Here is a 26,869-nt window from a genome sequence, read left to right on the forward strand (position 1 = left end):
AGACATGAAAGAAAATATAGTTTCCAAGACTAGAAGAATATAATATTTAATTATTTATAATAGAGAGAGATTGTTTTCCACTTTTTTTTCTTGGAAAACAACTTATAGAAAATAAGCCTTATTTTTTTTTATTGTTTTCTGTTGACTAAAAATATTTTTCCATTGACCATTTTTTTTTTTTAATATTACCAAACACTAGAAAATGTAAAAAACTATATTTACAGAAGGTTTTCCAACAAAACAAATAGAGCATTAAGAGAAAATGATAATTTAGGAGAGAAAGTGAGAGAGAAAACTAGTGAGGCTCGAGTGTTTTCTCTTTGTGCTCATCAAAATATAATCTCTCCAAAATGGGAAGAAAATGTGGGACTTCCTTTTTGGATAAAATTGTCCCTGCACATCGGTATTATTTTTTTCTTTCTTCTATTTCTTTAAAATTGTCCCCAGTGCAACCTAACCTTATATGGCTTTTGTCTCTTTCATTTTAGACAAAATTGTCCCTTGTGAAACAGTCTTTTTTCCCTTTTTTTTTAAAATATCTATATAGGGTTTTATTTTTTATTTTTTTTAATCATCCTTTTACTTTCCCTCGTTTGTTTTGGTTTCTTATATCTTTTAAATAAATGAAGTGCCATCCATACACAATTTTTAAATTAAAAAATAATTTTTTTTTTCAAAAATCTAATAGGGGTATATGAGTAAATCTATATAAACTATATTTTCTATTCCCTCATTTTTCTTCTCAACCAATCAAAAAAGTTTTGCATCCTCCACTTTTCCATCCCCAACCAAACACAAATAAGTGAAACTATTTTTTTTTTTTTTTTATTCTCTCACTTTTCTATCTCTTCAACCATACGAACCCAAAGACCCCAAACACTTTGTGCTAGGGGATAGATTTTTATTTTTTGCTTCCACACACAATAGAGAGGAGAAAAGATAGATATCCCTCCTTCCAAGTTGAGGGTTCCCTTAACTCCTTGGCATGATTAGCCAAAGCATAGGTTAATTTATTACACTTTTTAGAAACTGTCCTATAGAATATATGTCCTGCCTCTGTCCTAACATATCCAAAATCTCTTTCAAGCATGGTTTCTGCAAGTGAATTAATGCTAGCAACTGTGAGTTAGCAAACTACGCAGTCAAATCCCTGATCCCTAGTTCGTGATAGAAGTGTAAGGCTCTCTACACAGTGTGATAGCCACAGCTATCCACAATGGGTCTACTTGGCAAGGAATTAATTCAGTATGGACTATAATAGGAGAATCATGACTATCTCTAACAATAATGATCAAAACTGCATAATTGGTGACTTTGAAAAAGGTTAGTGCCATATCCACATTGAGATGAGGAGAAATAGGTGGCTACCATTGCCATGGTTTAGAAGCTACAGTTGTTGACTCATATTGCGAAACCTAAATACTTAATGGTCCTAAATTGAAATTTTCTTATAAAAAAAATCCAAATTGCATGGAAAAGTTCTTAATGTTCAGCAATTGAAAAAAAAAAAAAGGCATGATTCACAACTGCAAATTAGTAAAAGTTAAAGTAGTAGAAGATTATGCTTCACCTAGTTTGGACTTTTGAGAACAATGAATGGCCCATTGTTTGGGTATAATATAGGATAGACCTAAATTATTTTTAGAAGGTAAGGGTTTGTTTGGATACAGCTTATTGCTGAAAACTGAAAACTGAAAACTTATTACTGAAAATACTGTAGCAAAATAATTTTTAAATGTGTGAATAGTGTCGTGGGATCTAGTTTTAACTTAACATTTGTTGAAATCCATACTTGCGGATCTTGTGAATAGTGCATGGGACCCAGCCAAAAAAATGCAGACGCTCAAAACACTGGGTCTACCACTATCCAAACTCACACTAAGTCAATTTTATTCAATAATCAAATCAAACATGTTTATATGGTAAAAATCTGATGGTAGGTCCTCCATCCATACAATTAAATCAAGAACCAGTTCATGGGCCATAACATCGCCTTGACGTTTAACATGACTAAAGCGATGCCAACCTATTGTTGTTGCAAAAACTGTTGTTTCTTGGATAACATTTCCATAGCTAATTTGGTTAGGCTATGGTTTGGATAGAACTTTGATGATAACAGCTGAGTCACCTTTGAAGTTCGAACACCACTCTATATTTTTCTACCATGACCTCTCCCTTATCATTCCATATTACTAATACTATCCCCAAACAAAAATAGAGGACAGCATACATAAAAATTTTACCAAGCTTTTAATCTCTACTGATTTCAATTTCAATCAAGCATTTTGTCGAACACTTAGGTGATGGGGTTTGGCTTGTCTTCACAAAGGACAAATGAAAGTTTCAAATGAAGATAGAGAAGACTGGAGGCAGGGGAACGTGGAGAGAGAGAGAGAGAGAGAGAGAGAGAGAGAGAGAGAGAGAGAGAGAGAGAGAGAGAGAGAGAGAGAGATTATCAATGCTTTTAATACAGAGTGGCAAAATGAGTTTTGTACTTTGTTTTGTTTTTAATAACTTTGTGATTGTATAGAATTAATAAGCAAACCCGGTTTTGCATCTGGGTGGTTTTGCTTAAGTTTGAAAGATTGATTGCATATGCAAAAAATATAGAATTTTGTTATTGTATGTTATTCACTCTTGAGTTTTTAAATTCTTGTAATCGGAGAGAATTTCATTGTGGAAAACAAATTAAGCTTTCTAGGATGGAGAATTCCTGGAAATTGTCTTGTTGAATCAATATGAACCAAGTAGACTACAATGTTTTTTTGAACTTATTTTAATTAAGAGGAATAGATGCTACTTTGATATAGTTTAAAAGCACTTAGAATTGGTTCCCAATAGATGTATATGAAATCGTGAATGAACATTACTTGGTGGACAAGCAAATGAGGGCCACAATGGCACAATAGCACTGTTTACCAAAAAATATATATTAATCTACCATTGTTTCGGAAATATGTAGGGATCTACCACTTTTTTGGTACTTGAGTTTTTCATAGTACTCAAGTTCCATGGAAAAATTTTGAAATTTTTTTATGGTACTCGAGTTCCATAAAAATTTTCCGGCAAATTTGAAGGCTATTTTTTCATAGAACTCGAGTTACATAGCAAACTTGAGTTTCAGAAACTCGAGTTTCAAAAAGATGGTAGCTTGCTATATTTTTCATAAATAGTGATATATTGCAAAATATTTTGCAAAAGGGTGGTATTTGGCCATTTTGGCCAACTAATGAGTCAGAAAGAACAGCTAGTTACAGTGAAAAAGAACATGAAAGTGTGTCCACCAAAAAAAAAAAAAATTGGAAGAGAATGAAATACTGGTGTTGTCAAGAATTCACAGGGGATGATTGGGACAAAATTATCAAGTGGGCAGAGAAGCATTGGAAAGGTAAATCCTTGAAGTGTGTATGCAGCAAATTGGGATTTAGTGAAGCTATTTAATGTTTATCACATCTAGGGCCATACTCATAGGAATGCAATCATTTTCCAAGGGTTCATTAATTCTGAAGAACACATTGTGAGTTTCATTAGAAAACAAGTCAAGATTTGTTTGGGGGGGGGGGGTAAGCATTTGCTAGATCCATCACTAACTTAGAGCTTTGCTACAAATGGTGATTTGCAGATTATGCCCTTAAGTCATAGTAGTTCAGAGGCTAGTTCGGTCTCATTGTGGTTGTAATGCTTAACAAATACTTGAATAATTGGGTCATTTGATGTGCTGTTATAGTCTGATGTTTATTGTAATTCCAATTAGTTGGGGGCTTTGGGAGCTTATTGTCTGACTCAACCCCAATACTAGAGGTATGCTATTCAAATGAAGTTGTCACATTTATAAAAAATTTGAAATTTTAAATGGTGATTATTTGGGGTTGAGTCTTATTATACTTTCATATCTTGAGAGGATATATATATATATATATTTTAATTTTATCTTTGAAATGGTTTGCATAAAAAGAGTATTATGAGAGTAAAAATATGAAGGAAAAAGAAAGAAAGTAATTGATAGACTTTAAAATATGTACATCCCATTGCAACATTGATTAGTTTTTGTGTCAACCAATTTCTATCAATCTTCAAATAGTGGTAAAGAAAAAAAGAAAGAAAGAAGTAATGATATTGAGGTTCCATAATAATTATAACATTTATATTTCAAGTTTTAACAATTACAAAACACTAAAAGATACATTAATACTTAAAGTAGCATACTAACAAATGGAAAAGATTTGGTTCCAAACATGTTTAGTGCCAAACTTTGTTCTTAACAAAAACCTTATGAAGTAACTTACACGTGAAAAATAATTTAAAATAACACAACATCATTTATACCCTTAAATTAATAGAAACTCTGGAATAGACCCTCTTTCTTTTGAGACAAATGAAAATGGTCCTTTTTCCATTTGACATACTACATGATGTCTTGGTACCACTTTCTATTTAGTCGTCGTACGATGGAAGCCATGAATGTGGCTAGGACTCTTGTTTTCAATCCATTAGTTCAGACATTCCATGTTAAGCCATAACTAGCTAGCTTTTGCTCAGTTATTTGATCAATTCGTGTTGCCATTGCAGGTGTAAGATGATTTTCCAATCTCCAATGTTACCTTTCCTAAAATATATATTGTTTTTTAGCTCGAATGTGTTGACTTCATCTTTCTTAATTCCAACCTCCAATGTCATCGCTCCATTTTTATTCACCTCTAAATTGGACATGTTTTCAAAACTGCATAAATCTATGATCTTTTGTACCATACATTTATCTTCTTCTTCCAAAGAGAAAGGATAACCAATAAATTGAGACAATTTCTTTACCTAATATACAGTTTCATTCTTCAAATCTTTATACTTTATAAACAATATCCTCTTTGGTGATTCTAAACTTGCTCTCCAATACCCTAATAAATTATCCCAAAATGGACCACAAGTAGTTAATCCTTGACAAAAGCACTCAAATACATCCTCCTCAATAATTTCATTGGTTGGGAGTTCCTCCTTAGTATTCACCTTGTAATAAAAGTGATATAGAGACACAAATGTATCCTTTGGATCCCTGCATATATAAACAATTTTACAACCAAAATTGGTAACAGATTTTGGTAGGGAAGTGTAGGGAATGTGTGTAGACACAAGTGGAACATCTAAACTCAATTTTGGTTGGCTTGAGCTAATTTGAAACTCAATAAAGGGTACACAATCATGTGACAGTCTTGTAAGTAAAAGGTTTGTAGTCTCGCTTTCACAGGATCGTGTTGTAATGGAAAAAGCTAGAGCCTTAAGCCAAGTTGTGCCACATTTTGGAAAATTGCTCAAAATCACTTGGTTGGGTTGAGGCTTGAAATGTTCTTGAGCCAACAATATTCTTGGTATATGGAAGAAAGGGTATCAAAAACCTTTCATACTGGTAGTAATCCATTGACCAAGCATCTTTTTTTGATGGGAAGGTTGACAATATTTGTTTGAATTTATTATCAATTTCAAGATCAGACATATTCTCTTCTTTCTCAATACTTTTTGGAGCAAAGTTCATTTTGGAAGAAAAGGATTCCACTGGTAGACAATAAAATTAGCTTGATTCTGTGTAAGTGACATGTATGTATGAATATGGAAGAACACCATTATATATAGGAAAATTGCAAGGAGAGTTTATCATTTTAAGCCACTCATTTTGACTAATAGAAAACCTCTATTTTCTTTTTGACGTAAATGCTCTTTTCGTCCCTACATTTTGGGGTCATTTCTATTTTGGTCCCTACATTTCTATTTTATCACTTTTAGTCCTAAATCCAATTAACACTTGTTATTTAAGTCCTTTCTGTCAGCCAATAGACGGAAATGGCTGACGTGGCTAACGGACTGATTAAAATATTAATAAAAATCCACCGTTGCTCTCGTCTCCCATGCCACCTGGGTTTCCCGCCCCATTTTTCACACGTGACCCTCACTTACCCCCCAAATCAGTACCAAAAACCCAAAATCCCCCAAATTAGTACCAGAAACCCTAAACTCCCAAAATTCGAGCTTCGACCTCTACCCATACAGCTAATCCTCATCTCCCAAAACCACGATCAAAACAAACAATCTTCAAAGCCCAATGGAAGCAAGCTGTTCAACAAGTTCCAGTGTGAGGAAGAGAGCACCAATAACGTGCTACTGTAATAAAAAACCTGTCCTAGTTGTGGCGTGGACTGAAGACAACCCTGGCAGAAGGTTCTATGGTTGTCCAAACTACTGGGTATGTCAATTTCAGTAAATTTTTTGAGTGGGTTTTAGTTAATTTCAGTATGTTGTTTCGGATTTCCATTTTTCATTTTTCAAAGCATTATCTGTGTTTCAGGTGGGGCGAAAGTGTAGGTTCTTCCAATGGCGTGATGATGAGATATGTGAACGTGGTAAGGTGCTTATCCCACAGCAAAGGCAAAGGATTATCAAACTTAAGGCTGAACTTGCAGACTGCAAAAAGAGAGAGAAGTTTTTAGTTGTAGTTGTGGCATTGTTAGTGGTGATATTTGCAGTTCTATGTTTGCTTAGGTAGGGGGTGTGAATAACTTGTGTGGGTTGTTGCGCTTGTTAGTGCATGTAGGGTTGCAGTGTTTATTTATGGAGGATTGTAGTGTTTATGTATGTTTATGTATGAAGGGTTGCAGTGTTAATGTATGGAGGGTTGGCAGTGGCAGTGTGCTTTATTTTGGTAGGATTAGTTATTAGCAATGACACACACCTGCTGCTTATTTTGTACTCCTTCTGTTGAGAAATAAATGAATACCTTTCTCATTCAATTCAATGTGTGGATGTGTGGATTGGAAATGTCCCTGTTGAACTAAGTAGTAGATTTCCAAGTGCATGCAACAAATAAAACTGGTAACAGATAACATATTCCAAGAAAGCACTATACTACACATATAAAACAAGACAGAAGGAAACAATAAACTCAATCTTGAAATCCAAACATCTTAAATAACATACTGCCAAACTTAACCCAGACATAGTTATCATTAAAAAAAGCAAAAGTATGTTTGTAGAAAGGGAAAATTCCCGACCTATCACAAGCTGACACGTCACATTATCAAGTCCACAAAATACAGCCAATTACAGTGCACCATGTATTGCTGCTAGGTTTTGCTATCACTATTCAGAAGCCAATAGAAATTTGCCAAGTGTCATGCAAGAACCAATCACGCATCAGCGCACGTGTAAGCGATGACTCAAGCAATCTCGCACGTGTAAGCGATGACTCAAGCAATCTCGCACGTGTAAGCGATGACTCAAGCAACCCAGCACGTGTAAGCGATGACACAAGCGGACCAATCAGGCTGTGACATGTGTCACCAATCAAGTTCCTCCACGTGTCGCTCACCCACCCAAAAACTCCTATAAATAGAAGCCTTCCTGAGACATTTAAGAGGACGAGGATTCAGAGGACCAGGATTCAGAGGACCAGGGATTCAGAAGTGAAAAAGCTCTGCTGGAATCAAGCCTTGAAGCCTCCAGGAACTTCAAGAACTTCAACCCCAAAATCGGAGAACATTCGAAGCAGAATCATCCAAATCATCTGCCTAGATCCTAAAGTTTGCGGGAATCAAGCTCAAAGGTCCGAAAATATCAACAAATCATAAATCAGTGAAGTTCTATGGATTCAAGCCTCTAAAGCCCCGAAGAACTTCCACCACAAATATTCAAATACAAAGAACATTCGAAGCAAAATCATCCAAACTATCTGCCTAGATCTCAAAGTTCACTGGAATCAAGTTCAAGAGCCTCCAGAAACCTCAAACAACCACAAATCAGTGAAGCTCCACAGATTCAAGCCTCTAAAGCCCCGGAGAACTTCCACAACAAACCTTCGAAGACGACGAACGCCCGAAGAACACACGAAGAACACAAAGAACACGAAGAACAAAGAATTTCTAACAAGCTCATAGCCAGAGATTCATTGTAATTCTGTTCCAAAGATCTTCGATCCATTCCTCAACCAAATTGAAGGATATCTTGTGTTCAAAACAAAATCACATCATCACAAATCCAATCAACAAATCTTTTAAGGAGATCGAATCAGAGGATAACTCTTTTGTAATCACAGAGAATTGTACCACACAATCATCAATACAAATTCGCATTTGTGAAACTATTTTACTTGTTTGATTTATTTCGAACCGAGAAATTTAGTCGCTTACAATGTTTAAATAACAAAAGGGCAGTGTTCAACTGCCAATCTTAACCTAAACAGCAAGGCATTGTTTAACAAAAGGGCATTGTTCAACTGCCAATCTTAACCCAAACAGCAGGGCATTGTTTAAACAATACCAATAATACAAAATAAGGGCTTGGCTATAATTATACAAAACACAAGCCATTCATCAAAAGGTATAAAACGACAAGCTATTCATTTTTTTCTTGGATCATGCGTTGATGACTGACTCCTAGCAAACTTGATAGCCCCCATGTATCTAGATGCATTCTTGGAAGCATTCATGGTCTCTGATGTGACCATCCTTTTCCTCCTCAGTCTTGGAATTGGACTGCTGCCTAAGTTGGGTGGTGCAATTGGATTGGATGATCCTGTGAGGGTCTGGTGTGCACTTGGACTGGAGCTGTACATGCTGGATTAGGGTGGTGGAAAAGGTGTGGCAGTGTTGTGCATGTTGGTCTGGAATGGCACTTGGGCTGGATGAGAAGTGCATGCTGGTCTGGTATGGTGCACTTAGATTGGATAAGAAGTGCATGCTGGTCTGGAATGGTGCACTTGGGCTGGATGAGAAGTGCATGCTGGTTTGGTATGTTGCACATGGCCTGGAAGAGCTTGTCCATGGCTGAGGAAATGCACAAGGAGTGAAGATGTGCATGCTGGACTGAAATGATGGCAATGGCTGAGGTCGTGCACCAGGAGTGAAGGTGTGCATGGTGGACTGGGATGATACAGATGGCTGAGGTAGTGCAAATGGGATGGCTGAGCTTGGTTGAGCTTGAGCTTGTCCTGTTGGCTGATTGATGTTGGAATAGTTTCTATATCTACTGGTCTACAAACAAGAAATCCACATTTATTGACATGTAATATGTACAAACTCTCACACATTTACTTGACAGATATGGTAGAATGTTACCTTTTTGGCTGCACTGGTTCTGTTTGTGGTGCCTGGTTCAATAAGATCCTCATCAAAAGCATCCCAACTATCACTACTGTCCTCCACAAACTCCCTCTCTTTAGGATTCACTACATCTTCATCCTTTAGGCCACTTCCTTCACCATCACCTCCTTCACTATCACTGCTATCAACTACATCCTTGTTCTCATATGGGTGCTGAGTCATAGGTTCCTTACCTGCTCTCCTAGAATACACCTCTGCAGCATCAACCTCAACAACATCATCATCATTATCAACCTCCTCAACCATTGGTGTGTTACTTTCTCTCCTAGAGTAGGCTTGTTCAGCATCTACTTCAATGTGATTCTCATTATTATCCTCATTATAACTGTTATTATCCTCATCATTATCCTCATTATAACTGTTATTATCCTCATCATTACTGCCACATCCTAAAGGGTTTTACTCTACTGCCAATGGCTGCACATCTGCCCCAACATGCTCACCTTCATCCACTAGTATAGGATTATCCACAGGGTGCTCTAAAAACACATGAATTTCTTCATGACCAATCACTAAATCTGTCATAAATATGGCATCATCATCATCAACTATCAAATGGAAATTAGCTCTCTCTAGATCACTACCAGGCATTTTATACCAAATCCTACTCACAGAGGTGTATCTAAACTCCCTGCATATACCCTCAATCTCTGTCTTGGACCACCTATCAGGGTTACAATTGTCCACTATATCCACTTTACCTCCCACATATTTTCGAGGGTCATCAGTAAAATACCCACCATGATACACAGACAAACTAAATAGCTCACTCATGCTGCATGCAAAACACATATAAACCATTAGTTAACAAAACAACACTCATTACTTATTAGTTAAAAAATACTGACTACATTCCAAAATAGTACTCATTAGTGAACAAAATATCACACAGTAATTATTTCCCAACTCAGCACTCATCATTCCACAATCCATCTCAGCTGTTTTGAATTATATAATATGGTAATGCACATTATCTTCAATAGGGGAGTAAGGGGACCACGTTGGAAAGTACAAACAAATACATATTAAACAGCAATGTCATAAGCATTTTGTCCCACAACAAAAACACATTGGAAGCCACAAAGAAACACATACCCAGACAAGGACCAACAAACAGTCAAAAGTAACTAAACAAACATAATAAAGCCAAAACCCAAGCAATGAATATACAAAAGCAACATTGTGGCCCCTACGCATAATAGCTATATATAAGGACATACACAGAGAGAGAGCTAATACCTGTGTATTTGGTCTTTATCTCATAGAGATAGAGATCTCACTGCTCTTCTTTTCTTTGCTATTCAAAGAAAAATGGGTTTGGGTATATATATATTTCTAGGGTTGTTTGTCTGCGATGGTGTTTTGTTTGTCTACAATGGTGGTTTGATGGCTATCTCAAATCGGGAGAGAAGGTGGACTAATTTGGTTTGGGGGTTCACAGAAAGAGAAGGTAGACTGATTTGGTTTGGGGGAAGGTGGACTGATTTTGGGTTTCTGGTACTGATTTGGGGGGTAGTGAGGGTCACGTGCGAAAAATGGGACGGGAAACCCAGGTGGCATGGGTGACGAGAGCCATGGTAGATTTTTATTAATATTTTAATTAGTCCGCTGACTGTTGGCTGACGGAAAGGACTTAAATAACAAGTGTTAATTGGATTTAGGACTAAAAGTGGTAAAATAGAAATGTAGGGACCAAAATAGAAATGACCCCAAAATGTAGGGACGAAAAGAGCATTTACGCCTTTCTTTTTTCCTTTTTCATCTTCATCCTTTCACCCCAAATAAACATAATATTAGAGCAAAGATAGGCTTCATGCTTGTCTGCCACAAGTATATACGTAAGCACATGATTGTTAGGAATGGTGAATGAAGCAAATTTTGATAGCCAAAATTGACCAGAGACAATTGGACAATGATACTAATAATTTCTCACCATCATTGTACTAGAGACAAGGAAGAGTCATAAATTTAGTTTTTTATTTCAACCATATAATAAATTAGAAAAAGTCTTGGCTGATAATGGGCTTGGGCCATTATTGACTTACCTATTGAAGGCCTATTCTACAAGGAACCATAACATATATAGGCATAAAATCTTTTTTATAGCCTATGTTAGAATTCTTTCTTAGTTGAATTTTTATATAGAAGGAATAATGTTACACTAGCTATTTTGGTGGGTCGAATATTTATCATGTGCGAAAACAAACGGCTTTTCATGTTAAGTTGAATGACCAAATCAAATTTTTGCAATTCAGATTTAGAGTTCTTGGAGTGATGGGAAAGGTGGTAATTGTAATAATTATAGTAAAGCATGTTATGAAAAAAAATAAAACTTATGGAACATTTGTGAACTAATATAAAAACTATGATCTACTAGGGAAAGAAAATAAAAAAAGAATCCTTTTAGTCATTTATGTTGACAAATGCATATTAGTCTCAGGTGTAAAATTTCCTTGCCTGCAATAAAATGATACATTACACAACAAATCACTTTCTTTTTTTCATGAGCCATGTAAATGAGATTGATTCTTCCTGCAGCTTCTTAAATAGTCATAAACCAACCAATATTCCTTCATGGTCTATCTACTTAGTTACTCAAATTATCTATTATCTGATCGCATCTGCAAGCCCATCTGATAAAGCTTCCAAAGAACCTTTTGGCAAAAACTTCTACAATCAAGAATACTGGACCAAGTAGGTAGATTTGCTACACAAATATTAGTATAGGATATCATTTTTAACAAGTGTAGGTATCTTTTAAAAATAGCTGCAGTTTTGATATTTTTCATTTCTCTCCTCTTTTGGTGCAGGTGTTAGAGTAGATGCCTCAAATAATTTCATCCTCAGATGCAAATATGGAGATCGGATTACAAAAGTTGTGTTTATAGTATGACCTTATTATTTTCAATTATTATCAGTCCTAATTGGTCTTTAATACATTAGTAACTCTCAAAAGTTACTCTCACTTTACTAGAAACATGTAAATAGGTGTTGGAGTTTATATTACAGGTTATGAACAAATTTTGAATTGCTTTTGGTCTTGTTCCATGGCGGAGAATGGGTAATTATTTAAGTTTCATTGATATTATAGATCCTTTAACTTTAAACATGAAAACATAGTACTATCCATGATGATCCTTGTAGAAAGAAGAATAATTTGGTTGGAATTGGCTGCATATTTCCTTCTTGGTCATTCAGCTTTACCCACAAGCCACAAGCCACTTGGCTATTGCTATTTGTTGTATGGATCAAAAGGAAACATATTAAGATTGTGCAAATATCATAATTGTTCCTGACAGAATGATGCAATGAAAGTTGTAATTTCCTAACTGCATTCATCAACTTTTTATTGTTTTGTGGTCAAGGTTTCTTATTAACACTTTTTACCCAAATTTTTTGGACTTATTAGATGGAACTTATCATGTTGTGTTTCTTTAGTACTGTTAGGTTCTAAAGTCTTAGGATTTTATATATTTAGAACTCTAATTAGTATTGTTGGCAAACCATGATCAAAACAATGTTTTAGAAGTGTTTTTAGTCTAGCTCAAAGTTGTGATTTTATGTAAAGTTGGAATCGAGTTAAAGCAGGAAGTATTGTGCCTTTTGGCCTGGCTCGATCGATCGAAAGACAGACTCGATCAATCGAAGCTCGGGCAGAATGTTTTTCTACAGATTCGTCCAACTCAGCCCTAAGTGTTTTAAAACGTTTTTTTACAGTTTCTTATTTGTCCTAAGTATAAAAGGCAAACCCTAGCCACGTTTTAGTGTTGCTCATAATTGCGGTTTGTGTAAATCTCTTGTGAGATCTAGAGGAGCTTTCCTTTACATGAACTTAGGGTTTTCAATGAGAAGATTTATCTATGCCTTGATGATCAATTTAGTTGCTGCCATTGAAGTTTAAAGAAAACACAAGCGGGTGTGCTTGTATCTGGTGGTGAATCCAAGAAAGAAGGAATCTGTGGATTCGGAGTTTGCACGTGATCGTGTCAGTAAGTTCTACTGGTTGGTAGCAATAAGAAGTTGTGCGTAGGGGCTTGTAAGTCTTATTGTATGAACTTCGATTCTTTCAAGACAGTGGATTCAAGTTTACCTTGAGGATAGCTAGGTCAAATCCTCCTCAGGTTTTTACCGGTTTGGTTTCCTGGGTGATCATATCTTGTGTTATTTATTTTCCGCTGCTTTGCATGATTTGATCTTTTATTATTGTGATAACCTAGACTTGTTTAATTGGACTAAGTAACAACTTGGCTAATTACCTAGATTAAATCAATTGTTTAAGGGGTCTAAAAACTATCAAGTACAAACTATCTAAAAAATCTTCTCACCAGTACTAGTTATAAGGGGGAAAAAAAAAAAAAAAACCTTTGGGAATGGGGTTATCGTTGAATAACCCTAATACTAGAGGTATGCTGTTCAAATGAAGTTGTCACATTTATAAACATTTTAAAATTTTAAATGGTGAATATTTATTGTTGAATCTTATTACAATTTCATATCTTGAAAGGATTTTTTTTAATAATCTTTGGGACGTTTGCATAAAAAGAGTATTACGAGACTGAAAATTTGAAGAAAAAATAATAATAATTAGGTAATTGATAGACTTTAAAATATGTATATCCTATTGCAACGTTAATTAGTTTTTCTATCAACCACTTCCTATCAATCTTCAAATAGCGTTCAAGAAAAAAAAAAGTAATGATATTGAGGTTCCATAATAATTATGACATTAATATTTCAAATTTTAACAATTGCAAAATACTAAAAGATGCATCAATAGTGGGTTCCAATTAGCTCAACTGGTAAAGTCTATGATGATTTAATAAGAGATTTGGGGTTACACGTGAAAAATAATTTAAAATAACACAATATCATATATACCCTTAAATTAATAGAGACTAAGGAATGGAAAACCTTTATTTTGAGACAAATGAAAATGACCATTTTTCCATTTGACATACTACGAGATGTCTTGGTACCACTTTTCATTTATTCGTCATACTCAACCATTACGATAGTAGTCATGAATGTGGCTAGGACCCCTATTCAATCCATTAGGTGACATTCCATGTCAAGCCATAACTAGTTAGTTTTTGCTTAGTTATTTGATCAATTCGCGTTGCCATTGCAGGTGTGAGATGGTTTTTCCAATCTCCAACGTTACCTTTTCTAAAATACATATTGTTTTTTAAATCGAATGATTTGACTTCATCTTTCTTGATTCCAAACCCAATGTCAGCTTTCCATTTTTATTCACCTCTAAATTGGACATGTTTTCAAAACTACATAAATCTATAATCTTTTGCACCATACCTTTCTCTTCTTCTTCCAAAGAGAAAGGATAACCAATAAATTGAGCCAATTTCTTTACCCAATGTACAGTTTCATTCTTCAAATTTTCAAACTTTATAAACAATATTCTCTCTGGAGATTCCAAACTTGCTTTCCAGTATCCTAATACATGATCCCAAATTGGTCCAGCAGAAATTATTCCTTCACAAAAAATCTCAAGTGGGTCCTCAATATTTTTATTGGTTGGGAGTCCCTCCTGAGAAGTCAACTTGTTTTGAAAGTGCCATAAAGACACAAATACATCCTTTGGATCCCTGCATATATAAACAATTTTACAACCAGAATTTATAATGGATTTTGGTAGGGAAGTGTAGGGAATGTGTGTAGATGCAAGTGGAATATCTAAACTCAATTCTGGTTGGCTTGAGTGCATATTAAACTCAATAAAGGGTACACAATCATGTGACATTCTTGTAAGTAAAGGGTTTGTAGGCTCGCTTTCACTGGATAGTGTCGTAATGGCAAAAGCCAAAGCCTTAAGCCAAGTTGTGCCACATTTTGGAAAACAGCTCAAAATCACCTGGTTAGGTTGAGGCTTGAAATGTTCTTGAGCCAACAATACTCCTGGTATATGGAAGAAAGGGTACCAAAAACCTTCATACTGGTATAAATCTATCTTCCCAGCACCCTTTTTTTTTTTGGGATGGTTGACAAGATCTGTTTGAATTTATTATAGGTTTCTAGATCAGACATATACTCTTCTTTCTCAATACTGTTTGAAGCAGGGTTCATTTTGGAAGAAGAGGATTCCATTGGTAGAAAATAAAACTAGCTTGTTTTTGTGTAAGTGATATGTATCATGTATGCATGAATAGGGAAGAACACCATTATATATAGGTAAATTGCAAAGAGAGTTCTTCATATTAGTAGATAAAACTGAGAGAAAATTCAATTAAATTTCAAATTAGAATTCAATTAGAGTCTATATTTTAGCAACAACCTATGCAACACATGGTTGTATAAGAAAAAGTGAAGACACCCATCGTTGTATTTTCTATTTTTATCTAGTCAAGAAAGTCATTTGAGTTTGCACTCTTCACTAATAGACATTTTATCAGAAAAGAGTGGTTGATTTATTTTGGTACATTTGAGGTGTTGGCTGACAACTCACAAGGCACTAAATAGTAATGGAGTAATGTACCAAGGTCTAATGGGTGTCTCTTCCATTTTCCCTTTCTCATTTTAGTCAATGAAGCCACGTTGATGTCAATGCATAGTTTGCACTCTTCACTAATAGACATGTTATCAGGAAAGATTGGTTGATTTATTTTGGTACAATTGAGGTGTTGGCTGACAACTCTCAAGGCACTAAATACTAACGGAGTAATGGGCCTAATGGGTGTCTCTTCCTTCTTCGCTTTCTCATTTTTGTCAATAATGACATGTGGCTGTCAACCAGCCCCCTCAACTCCTTGGAAAATTGCTCAATTTTTGGATACTAGACCCTTTTCATGGGCCCTTGATGTTGCAAGCGTCCTCAATCCGCTTGGCAGCATAGATGATTTGGGCTCATGTAAAAGGTCTAAAAAGAGTTCACTCATGCCCTCCAAGCCATGTTATCTTAATTGCCCATGGGTTGCATGGGTTGGGTCATGAATAAAGAAATAAAAAATAAGAAAATAAATGAATGGGGCCCATTAAGGAAGTTCGGCTTGGTTGAATTGGGATTACAGAAGTTTGTCGCGAAAATGATCATCAACAATAATTAATAAATAAAAGAAAGAAAGCGCGAAAAATGACCATCAACAATAATTAAATAAATAAGAAGAAGAAAGAAAGAAAGAAAAATGACCATCAACACACACACACACACAGACACACACACACGCACACACAAATCAGCTTTATCATCCATCCTAGAATTGTTTGAGATTCTAGTCTAGAGTTTTGGCGATTGTTTATCCAATACTTTAGTACTTTGTTTACAATCAAATTTCCTAGACAATAAGGTCCTGCACCAATGATTTTGATTTTGTATTTGAAATTTTGTTTAGGAAGTGCTTCAGGTTGTTGATAAAAAATAAAAAAAATGAAAGAAAAGAATGAGAGTTGTGAGGGTTTATTACTTTATTTTTTTAGTTTTTTTATAATTCCATAGTTGAGCTACAAAACTCCATGCGAGAGTTTTGAGTTTTGTCTGTGGGTTGTGGTTTAAAAAAAAATTATCAAGAAATAGTTGTTATTCTAATGTCTATTAATTAATTTTTTAACATATACTCCATTGTTTTTCAACCAATAACCCTATAACCAGCTTCCACGTAATGCTCCCACCCAGTGTTAATTAACGGAATATTGTTCTCATTCCAATTGGGTGGTTTACTCTTAAAATGTTATAAGCAAATAAATCATTGTTGTTAAATAAACTAAATTAGTTTTCCTTGCGGGCGCAGATTGGTACTCGTAGGAATTAAATTAGAATTTCATCTTTGGGACTAATGAACTCTTTTCTTTTTCTTTTTTTAACTTTTACCATTTTAGATTCAAAGCTAAATTAATACATATATAAAAATCCAAATTAGCTTATTTTTTGTATTAAATAAAAAATGAATAAAAGAAAACACAAACAATATATTTCTACTAAATCTAAATCTTGAATATCATTTATGATTGATCCTTCAATAAATTTCACAAAAAATTTCATTTTTGATAAAAAAAAATTATATATCCGGTTAGAAAATCATAGCTAACTGGTTTTGCCATAATCGAAAAAATCAAATAAATTTTATATTTATTATTCCACTATTTCAAATATTCTTCTAACCAAAAAAAAAAGTAGTGTTGCCAATTATAAATTTAAAATAAAAAAAAAACAAAAAAAAAACACCTAATTGCGTAAACAAAAGTTATTAATTACTCTGGTTTTGCCATAATCTAAAAATCAAATAAATTTTATATTTATTATTCTACTATTTCATATATTCTTCTAACCAAAAAAAAAAAAAAGTGTTGCCAATTATAAATTTAAAAAATAATAAAATAATTTAAAAAAAACCACCTAATTGCGTAAACAAAAGTTCTTAATTACTTAACCTCAGTCGCTCAACATCATGCTATATAACAAGTTCAATATTCTTCTAACATATTTTCTAATAAGAAAAAATTCAAATAAATTGTTAAGGTGGAGCCAAATAGTAACATGGCAGTACCAAAGTTCCAAACAATTAGCTCTAAATCCCAAACAACACATAGTAGAAGCGTCACACATAGTCATTTGGATTAAAAATACATCAAAATAGATAGTCGTTTGAATTTGAGGACAAAGAAAAAGAAAAGAAAAAAAATCTAGACAAGTTAGTACTAGTTGCGGTTAGGGATTTGTTACATACAATAGGGTTTTTGTTTTGGATAGGGCCAGAAGAATGGATCAAATGACCATTTTATTTCTCGAGGTTTTGGGCAACCCTTCAATTTTTTGGGGGTACATAAATTTTTACCAAAACTTTAAAATCTTAATAAATATCTACACACCTTAATTTTAAAATAATTAAAAAAAAAAAAAAAATAGGGGGCCTTGGTCCATCCATGAATACCCAAACTACTGCCACCCAAGCTACTAATCACTCCAATAAGTACAATTGAGATATCTCCACATCCACCTAATGTCAAAACAAAAGTGACTGGTAGTATAAAAGGGGAAAAAAATTATAAAACTAGCTAGGTAATATCTCCCGAAAGGTAATCCTTGTGTCCAAAAAAAAAAAAAAAAAAAACGAAAGGTAATCCTTGAAGTCTACCATGAACCACCATCACTCCCTTGATCCTCGTTAAAGTGACAAATCTGTAGGAGTGTTACTGTAGATCCTTCCTCCTCACTTGATGTCCCTACATCAAACACCCCGGGTTGAAAAGGACTTGTCCTTGAGTTCGAGCGTTTGTCTTTTTCACCATGATAGGCCTGCAAATCTAAAACATTGAAGATAGTTGAAACATTCATGTCCCAGGCAACTTGATAATGTAGGCATTCTCTCCAATATGTTCCAAGACAGGGAATGGTCCATCAGCTCGATCATGTAATTTGACGTGCTTTCCTCTGGGGAACTGCTCCTTCTGCATATTGATCCACAGAAGATCTCCCTGCTTAAACTCCACATGCCTTCGATGCTTGTCAACCACTTTCTTGTATTGTTTATCACTTTGTTCTAGCTTCTTACGGACTTGCTTATGTATCTTTTTAATGTGTTCTGCCATGTGCATGTGCGTCTCCACTAAATTGATCCAAAGTGGGTATAGGAACCAAATCCAATGGACTATTTGGATTCAGACCATAAACAGCTTCAAAAGGACTCATACCAATGGCCTTAAGCTTTGATCGATTATAAGCGAACTCAGCTTGTGGCAGAATTTCACACCAATTAGCTTTATTCTTCCCTACCAAAAACCTCAAGAGATTTCCCAAACAACGATTGGTTGCTTCCGTTTTCCCATCAGTCTATGGGTAGTGAAAGCTGCTAAATTATAGCTTAGTTCCTATCACCCACCACAAGGTCAGCCAAAAATGCCCAACAAACTTTGGGTCTCGGTCAGAAGTAGTAGTTTTGGAAATGCCAGGCAACATGACAATCTCCTGAAAATATAAGTTCTTCACATGATTAGCATCTAAAGTCTTACTGTAGGATATAAAATGAGCCATTTTTGAAAAGCAACCACTACAAGTATTGAGTCATGCCCATACCTGGTTTTAGGAAGGCCCAACACAAAGTCCATGCTAACTTCCTCCCATGGAGCAGTTGGCTTAGGAAACGGTGTGTAAAGATTAGTGTTTTGAGAATGACTTTTCACGGTATGAAACTTTCTGCACCACTAAACGTATCGCACCACATCCCTGTACAACTTAGGTCAATAGAACACTTCTTCTACTAAGGCAAAAGTCTTGTCAAACCAAAGTGTCCACCCAAACCTCCTTCATGCCTCTCCTCAATGATAGCTTGTCATAGTGAACATTTGGGTACACAGAGTCTGGTACCTTTGAACAAATACTCATCTTGTAGCAGAAAGCCACCTTTTGAAATTTGTTTACGCTCAAACCATATGTCACAGAACTTATCATCCTTCTCAAACAAATCCTTTAAGAGCTTAAACCCAATAAATGTGACATACATAGAAGACAACAAAAGGGTTCTCCTACTCAAAACATTTGCCACCCTATTTTAAGTACTTGCCTTATGTCGTATGATAAAGTTGAACTCTTGTAGTTCTTCCACCTAAGCAGCATGTCTTGAGTTCAACTTTTTTCGGCCATTGATGTGCTTCAATGCTTTATGATCCGAGTAGAGAACAAACTCCTTATACTTCAAGTATTGATCCACTCTCATAAAGCTCGAATGACTTTATAGAATTTGACATCATATGCAGAGTACCTCCGTTTTATGTCATTGAGTTTTTCAAAAAAAGGCAATATGCCTTCTTTCTTGACTCAACAAAACACCTACACCAACACGAGAAGCATCACGATCTACCTCAAATGCTTTACCAAAATGAGGTAGTGCTAGAACTAGGGCTTCTGTCATGGCTTTCTTCAACTGTTGGAAACTTGATTCTGCCGCATTAGACCTTGTAAATCCCACAAACTTCAAACAATCTGTGATAGGAGCAACAATTGTACAAAAGTTACGAATAAACCTCTGATAAAATGATGCTAATCCATGGAAGCTCCTCACATCATGGATGGATTGTGGTCTTGGCCAATCTACAATAGCCTGTACCTTTTCAGTGTCAACCTTGATAACTTCTGCATAAATAACATAACCCAAGAACACCAAGCTGTCAGTCATGAACTCGCACTTCTTCAAATTAGCAACTTCTGCTCCCTTATTGTCTTAAAAACTTGTCTCAAGTGCTCATAGTGTTCCTTTGATTCTTACTATAGATGAGAATGTCGTCGAAGTATATCACCACAAACTTTCCAATAAATGGACGAAACACCTGATTCGTTAATCGCATAAATGTGCTTGGAGTGTTTGTCAACCAAATGGCATGACTAACCATTTATACAACCCGTCGCGTGTTTTAAACGCAGTCTTCCATTCATCCCAAGATAGATTCGTATTAGGTGGCAGGGACAGAGCCAAGACTTAGAGTTAGGGGGGCGACTCTACTGCTAACTGTGTGCGGCGGCTCCAATCTTTGAGTCTACTACTTTACTACTAAGGATTTTTGTTTAAAATTTTTTTAATGGCCAAATTGTTTGTTCGGGGTAAAATAGATTGATTGGGCTTAATTTTTTTATTTTTATTATTGGTAATATTTGTTGTTGGGCTAATATTTTTGGGCTTATATATTTTGTTTTAGATTTAATCTATTAATTTTTTATGTCCTTTAAAAGGTGACAAATGCTAAAACTACAAAAAAATTTACAAATTGCTAATATGGTGAGTAGTTATTGATAAGTAAAAAATGATGCAAGTATACGAATCAATAAGAATTTGCTACCTTAATAATTTGTATAAACGTTTGTACCATCATATATTTACATGTTTAGCATTTTGGCTGATGAGCTACTTTGGATTTCACATGCTAAATTTTCCTTACATTTGGCATATACCATACTAATTGTGAATGCTCTAATGATGCTTGCATGGTTACTTGTTTAGAAAATGACAAAAGATAAATTCAAATAATAAAATGAAAAAAGAGTGAAGAGCGGCAGCCCTATTTTTGTCTTTTACTATTTTTTTTTTCCCTTGAATAACAACCTTATCTTGTTTATAAGGGCACAAGAAGCATTTTATAAAGACTTTGGTGTAAAATGTGATACTATAATAATTCTATTTAGATCTCCGAAATCTTTGAATTCGATTAAAGTGGTAATTAAAAACTAAAATGAACAGATTTCGGGAGACAAAATCTATATATTACTAAAAGTTGAAGCATAGCGTTTAATGCTGCTGCTACTCTCACATTGCGCCACATCAGTTGTCACGTCTTTTTTTTCTTTTCTTTTTTTTTAAATATAATTTGTCCTACAATTTTAAAATGGTTTTTACAATTTTCAACCTTATAAATGCAACTCACTACTTATTTATTTACTTCCACTATCACCCTATAATAAATCCAATCCACTATTTATTTATTTACTTCCACTATCACCCTATAATAAATCTGTATAATTAATCTAACCCACCTTTTATTTATTTAGTTCCACTATCAAGCCCAACCCAAAGCCTTTTTAGTTCAGTTTTAGGGTTTTGTGTAAGTCTTTTCAGTTTAAAGGAAGGAAAACAAAAAACAAAACGTTGAAGCCTTTCAAGTTTTGGGGGTTTTTTTTTTTCAATTTTCTTATAATTGTTTTTAACATTTACACTTCTCTAACCTTTCTCTCTCCCTTACCATTTCATCTCCCCACTACTTCTTCAATCTCTCTCCCTCCCTTACCTTTTCATCTCCCCACTACCCTCTACATTAATATCATTCTTCCTCTTTCCCTTCATCTTTCTTTATTTTTGTCTTTTTTTATTCACACCCTCTTACTATAAGTTTGTCACTATCTCTTCTATTCTATGCATAGTTTTCTCTCACAAAAAAAAAAAAAGGTTCCCTCTATCTCTCTCTCTCCCTCTCTCTCTCTCTCTAAATTTTTGGGTGGATTTTTTTTTATTTTTCTTGCATCTCTACTTTGGGTTGATAATTTTTTATATTCTTTAAAACTCTATTTTGTATTAGAAGTACTCTATAATGCCATTTATTTAAAGAAAAACAAAGGTTAGCCAAACAAAAATAATCACATAAGTGACAAATTTTAACTTTTACAATTTTATTTTTATTATTATTATTTAATAACAATGCATGTATAGAAATTTAATTCTTAGATTTTGCTAATAATTGTTTATTTGATAATATGTTTGGGCGGCCGAAATTATAATTTCTACAAAGAAAATAACCTTAATAGATTATCAAAAGCAAAATTTTATCCTAATATTGATTCAATTAATCATTGTTAAGTTTTATTAATTTTTTTAGTTTACGTTTTTTTGGTGTTTTAGACTATTCCTATATTACATTTATGATTGTTCCTATAATAAATAAAAATATAATTACGAAATACATTACTCATTATTAGATTAGTTTAAATTGTAAAATAAAATTTAATAAAACCACCATAAAAATAATTATTACTCACAACACGCGGGTTCCCGGCTAGTTTATTTTTAATATTTAATATGATGGTGTGTTAGGCTGTCAGTCACCAAAATTTTGAGAGAGAATACAAAATTCTTCACAATTGATTAAAGAGAATTTTAACGTCAGAGCTTAGTTTGCTTCTCATGGGTTACATTGACAAGTCACCTATACACCTACCATTTATATAAAAAAGACCATGATGCAGCACTTAAGCATTTTCTGACAAAATTTTACTCCAAATATGCATGTTTAAAACTTTAGATTTTAACCTCCAATAAGAACATAACATATATTCTCATTATGTGCAATTCAGACGACTTATTTGGTTAGTTCAATTAAGTGACATACATGACATCTTCTTGCTAGGAATTGAAGTTTTCTTTTGTTTATTTTTTTATTTTTTATTTAAGAAGAAGTTTAGTGCATTTTATTAAGTATGGCTGTTCAAATCAGTCTGAAATATAGATGATTCAACGCTTGATGACACATCTTCCATCTAAACTAACAAATATGGAGTCAAAATTGCTCGCCTAACAAGTGAATGAGCAATAGTACTACAATACATGAGAAAATTTAATATCCGTAAAAACATATGCAAGGTACTAACATCTTTGGCAATATGGCCAAACTTAACTGCTGTCACTCTCCAAAAGCTTTTATGAGGATCTTAGAATCTCCTTCCAAAATATCCTGATCAATACCTATCTCCATAGCAAATTCAAGAGCTCGTCTTGCTGTCAAAGCCTCCACCTCAATGATTGTGTAAGGAGGAGGAATCTATTGGGACAAGGAAGCCATGACCAAACCTGCTTCATTCCTTATTACCACCTCACTCCTGCACTGTTTTCCTTTTCAAATACAGCTCCATCAAAATTAATCTTATAGCAAGACATTTCTGGAAATCGAAGCCTAGTGAGCCAAAATTTTTCCACTCATTTTTTTTGTTTTGCACCATCATATGAACCAATTTGGGATTATTGTTGCTTTTCCCAAACAAAAAACAAGTACCAATCTACGAGATGCTCCTAAAATAAAATATCAAAAAAATACCAACCCAACGACCTTTGAAAGGATCTGTTAGAAACTCACAGCAATACTCAAGAATAAATTTTCAAACTTGAGAATTGAGATACGATCATACTATTTTTGAGTCTTTGACAAGCACAACTATCATTCTGAACAAATGGTGCTCAACTATCATACTATTTTGAAAAGGAAATCAATTTTTAAATTTCCACACTTTTTTTTATTTTATATATATATAAATTAAATTTCCACGCTCATGTCCCTTAAACAGTAACCAATTGCATATATAATGAATGGTTTTTAAACCTCACTTTATCCCCATATACAATTTTTTTAACACAATTTTTTTCTAAATATTTTTTCCAATTTCAACAAATAAGTCCTGTAGAAAACAAAACAAAACAAAAAAAATCCAAACACATAAGGAAAGCTCCACCAATGATACCCTAGACAACCGCATCACTAGATCCTTTGTTGGACACTGTTTATTCTCCACATATGACCATCGCTTAGCTCCTCCCATTTTATCAAAATCAAATGCTCGTGACTTTGGTCAATGAAGTGAACGTGGCTGATGAACCCACCAACGACGTCCCAACCTCAATCGTAAACGTGTCATAACGGATGAAAAGCTCCACCAACATTACCCTAGACAACAACACCACCAAATCCTTCGCCGAACACTGCTTATTCTCCACCGTAGGATCATCAATCTCCCTTCCATTAGACCAATAAACATATTTCAAAAGCTTCTCTCCCTCACCCACAAACCTATGGCCTACAAACTCCTCAGGATCCTCAAAAACCTTTGGATCTTTAGTAGCGAACGGTTGATAACCAAAGATCATTTCCCCCTTCTTGATCTCAAAAGCCGCATCATGGCTGTGGACCACCAAATCCTCCTTTGCCTTAGCGTACTGAAACACAACTGGAGGCTCAATCCTAAGTTCTTCATAAACCACTAACTTAGTTAAAGTCATCTTCTCCAATGCAGAGAACGTGACCCCACCTTTAGCTCTAACAATGGTCCTGATCTCATCACACAACTCACGGTGTAACTTCTCTCCTGCTAAGCCAACCCACTTGATCAAAGCATGTTAGTTTTTAGACCCCTTAAAAACACAATTAGATTAACCTAGGTAATTAGCCAAGTGATTACTTAGTCCAAATTACAAGTCTAGGTTATCACAATCAAACAATCATATCATGCATAGCAGCGGAAAGATAAATAACACAACGATATGATAACCCAAGAAAACTAAACCGATAAAAAACCTGAGGAGGATTTAACCTAACTATCCTCAAGGTAAAAAGCAAATCCACTAGAAAGAATCGAAATTCATACAATAAGACTTACAAGCCCCCACGCTCGACTTCTTATTGCTACCAACCAATAGAACTTACTGACACGACCACGTGCAAGCTCCGAATCCACGGACTTCTTCTTTCTTTGGCCTTTGCAAAACACAAACACCCCCGTTTGTGACTTTGAGATCCCACTCAAAGGTTTAACTCTCCTATTTGTGACTCCAAGACCACCCTTGAAGGTTTAGATCATCAACACCTTTGATGACTAGAGAAGGCAGCAACTTCTACAATACCGGATCTTGAGATTCTTCAAGGAATAGCACCAGTAGAAGATATAAGAGAGCTTTTTAGGAACAAAACCCTAAATACAAAAGAGACACACTTTTTTCTCTCTGAAAAGCCACACAAAAACGTGCTTAGGGTTTCCTTTATATACTGGGAGAAGTAGATTAGAAACTCTAATCCTTAATAGGCTTGAACTGCTGTTTGGGCTTAATTAAAATTCTGCAGATACGAATTTCGATCGATCGAACCTGTCTTTCAATCGATTGAACCAGACAGATTATGAAATCTTCTTCCTGCAGCTTGTATGTTCTTGAATCTTGACTTGAATCATCTTGAACATTGTCTAATAATACCTATAGACTCTAAGATCTATATCTAGACAAGTTTGTGTTCATGATTTGCCAATTATTCTAAACATTTAGAACCTAACAAAGCAGGAAGCAAAGTTTTCAATCCACCATAGGTGTTGAAACCAACCATGAACACTAAATTATGACAAGCTTCATTTCTTTTAATTCCACTTTGCTCAGCTTCGTCCAAAATCGAAGCCATGGACCCATAAAAAGCATTATAAAGCTTATTATAGTCGGATTTAACAAGAAAAGCTGGTAATGGGAATGTATGGAGTAGTACATCTTCGAAAAAGTTCAACAACTTTGGTAACCCTAGTGTTATCAATGGTGCAAGTTGAAAAAACAACCATTTATCGGACATTGTCGAACCCTTTGATCCAAGGCGTATATCTAAAGGGTTTTGATCACAAAAGAGCCTAAACACAAAGTCGAAAGACATTTTGTCACTAATGGTGTTGAAGTATACTTTGCCTTTGTCAGAGAATTGGTCTTCAAGGTTGACGAAAAGTTCAGACAAGCAGTTTCTGAAAAGTGGGATGAATTTATCGTGAAGAGAAGCGAGAATAGAGAAAATCAAGCGCTTGAGAAGGGCATGTTTGGGTTCAGAAGGGTCAAGATAAGCACAAACACGGTAACCACCGGTGAGAGCTGTGGAAGGCATGTAAGTGCCGACAAAAAAGTTTAGTTTTTGGACTTTGGAAGTGTCAAAGAGGATGGGAAAGCTGATAGCATCAAGGAGAGCAATGACATTAGAGTTGGAGGATATGAATGGTCCTGGAGGCATGTTGGTTCGGATGACAGTGGATTGGTGTTCTTGAATTCGGGTTTGGAAGAAGGTGTCTTTTCCTTGGTGGTAAAAGTAGTCAAGGCGGTCTTTGATGGGACCAAAAAAGGGTTTGCCATAGTTGCCTGGGATTGGCTTTAAAGGGAGGTCTGTTGGGGGAGAGTCATCACTGGAAGAGGATTGGAGTTTGGAAGGAGATGAGGAAGACTTTGAAGACATTGTTAGGGGATTTGGGAATGAAGAAATTGTTGGTTTTTTTTGTTGGGGGGGGGGGGGGGCACTGCCCCCCAGGTCCAAGAATAGCTCCGTCTCTGTTTGGTGGTACTTGCTTTGGAGATCAATTTTGGAGAAGATTCCCGAACCCGAAAGATGATCCAACATATCATTCAAACGAGGAATTGGAAAGCTATATTGGACCGTAATCTTGCAGCTATCTATACACATCCGTCATGACCCATTCTTCTTTGGAGTAAGAAGAGCGGAAACCGCACATGGGATTATGCTTT

At 35.0% G+C, this 26,869-nt stretch overlaps 3 protein-coding genes across 3 annotated transcripts; 1 reads left to right on the plus strand and 2 right to left on the minus strand.

Annotated features, from left to right (window-relative positions):
* Window positions 1–6,088: 6,088 nt before the first annotated feature.
* Window positions 6,089–6,529, plus strand: LOC115970152. Its single transcript, XM_031089815.1, has 2 exons — window positions 6,089–6,229; window positions 6,332–6,529. The coding sequence occupies exons 1-2, from the start codon at window positions 6,089–6,091 to the stop codon at window positions 6,527–6,529; spliced, it is 339 nt and encodes a 112-aa protein (XP_030945675.1).
* A 7,662-nt stretch (window positions 6,530–14,191) lies between these two features.
* On the minus strand, window positions 14,192–15,730 carry LOC115970153 (flavonol sulfotransferase-like). The gene is made up of 3 exons (XM_031089817.1): window positions 15,631–15,730; window positions 14,366–15,146; window positions 14,192–14,330 (listed from the first exon to the last, which is right to left on the minus strand). Exons 1-3 carry the CDS (start codon window positions 15,728–15,730, stop codon window positions 14,192–14,194), a joined length of 1,020 nt encoding a protein of 339 aa, XP_030945677.1.
* An 8,436-nt stretch (window positions 15,731–24,166) lies between these two features.
* Window positions 24,167–26,596, minus strand: LOC115972624 (allene oxide synthase 3-like). Its single transcript, XM_031092958.1, has 3 exons — window positions 25,657–26,596; window positions 25,399–25,405; window positions 24,167–24,715 (listed from the first exon to the last, which is right to left on the minus strand). The coding sequence occupies exons 1-3, from the start codon at window positions 26,580–26,582 to the stop codon at window positions 24,167–24,169; spliced, it is 1,482 nt and encodes a 493-aa protein (XP_030948818.1). The 5' UTR covers window positions 26,583–26,596.
* Between the last annotated feature and the right edge of the window lie 273 nt (window positions 26,597–26,869).

This window comes from Quercus lobata, chromosome 12 (assembly GCF_001633185.2).
Source record: "Quercus lobata isolate SW786 chromosome 12, ValleyOak3.0 Primary Assembly, whole genome shotgun sequence".
In the NCBI taxonomy this organism is placed as follows: Eukaryota; Viridiplantae; Streptophyta; class Magnoliopsida; order Fagales; family Fagaceae; genus Quercus; species Quercus lobata.

Coding starts and splice junctions, on each gene's coding strand:
- LOC115970153 (XM_031089817.1), bottom strand. CDS start 15,730: ATGTCTATTAGTGAAGAGTGCAAACTATGCATTGACATCAACGTGGCT. Junction 15,147..15,630: donor GAGACACCCATTAGACCTTG/GTACATTACTCC, acceptor AAATTCAAACAG/ATCTTGTCAACCATCCCAAA. Junction 14,331..14,365: donor AATGGAAAGCTGACATTGGG/TTTGGAATCAAG, acceptor CAAATCATTCGA/TTTAAAAAACAATATGTATT.
- LOC115970152 (XM_031089815.1), top strand. CDS start 6,089: ATGGAAGCAAGCTGTTCAACAAGTTCCAGTGTGAGGAAGAGAGCACCA. Junction 6,230..6,331: donor ATGGTTGTCCAAACTACTGG/GTATGTCAATTT, acceptor TCTGTGTTTCAG/GTGGGGCGAAAGTGTAGGTT.
- LOC115972624 (XM_031092958.1), bottom strand. CDS start 26,582: ATGTCTTCAAAGTCTTCCTCATCTCCTTCCAAACTCCAATCCTCTTCC.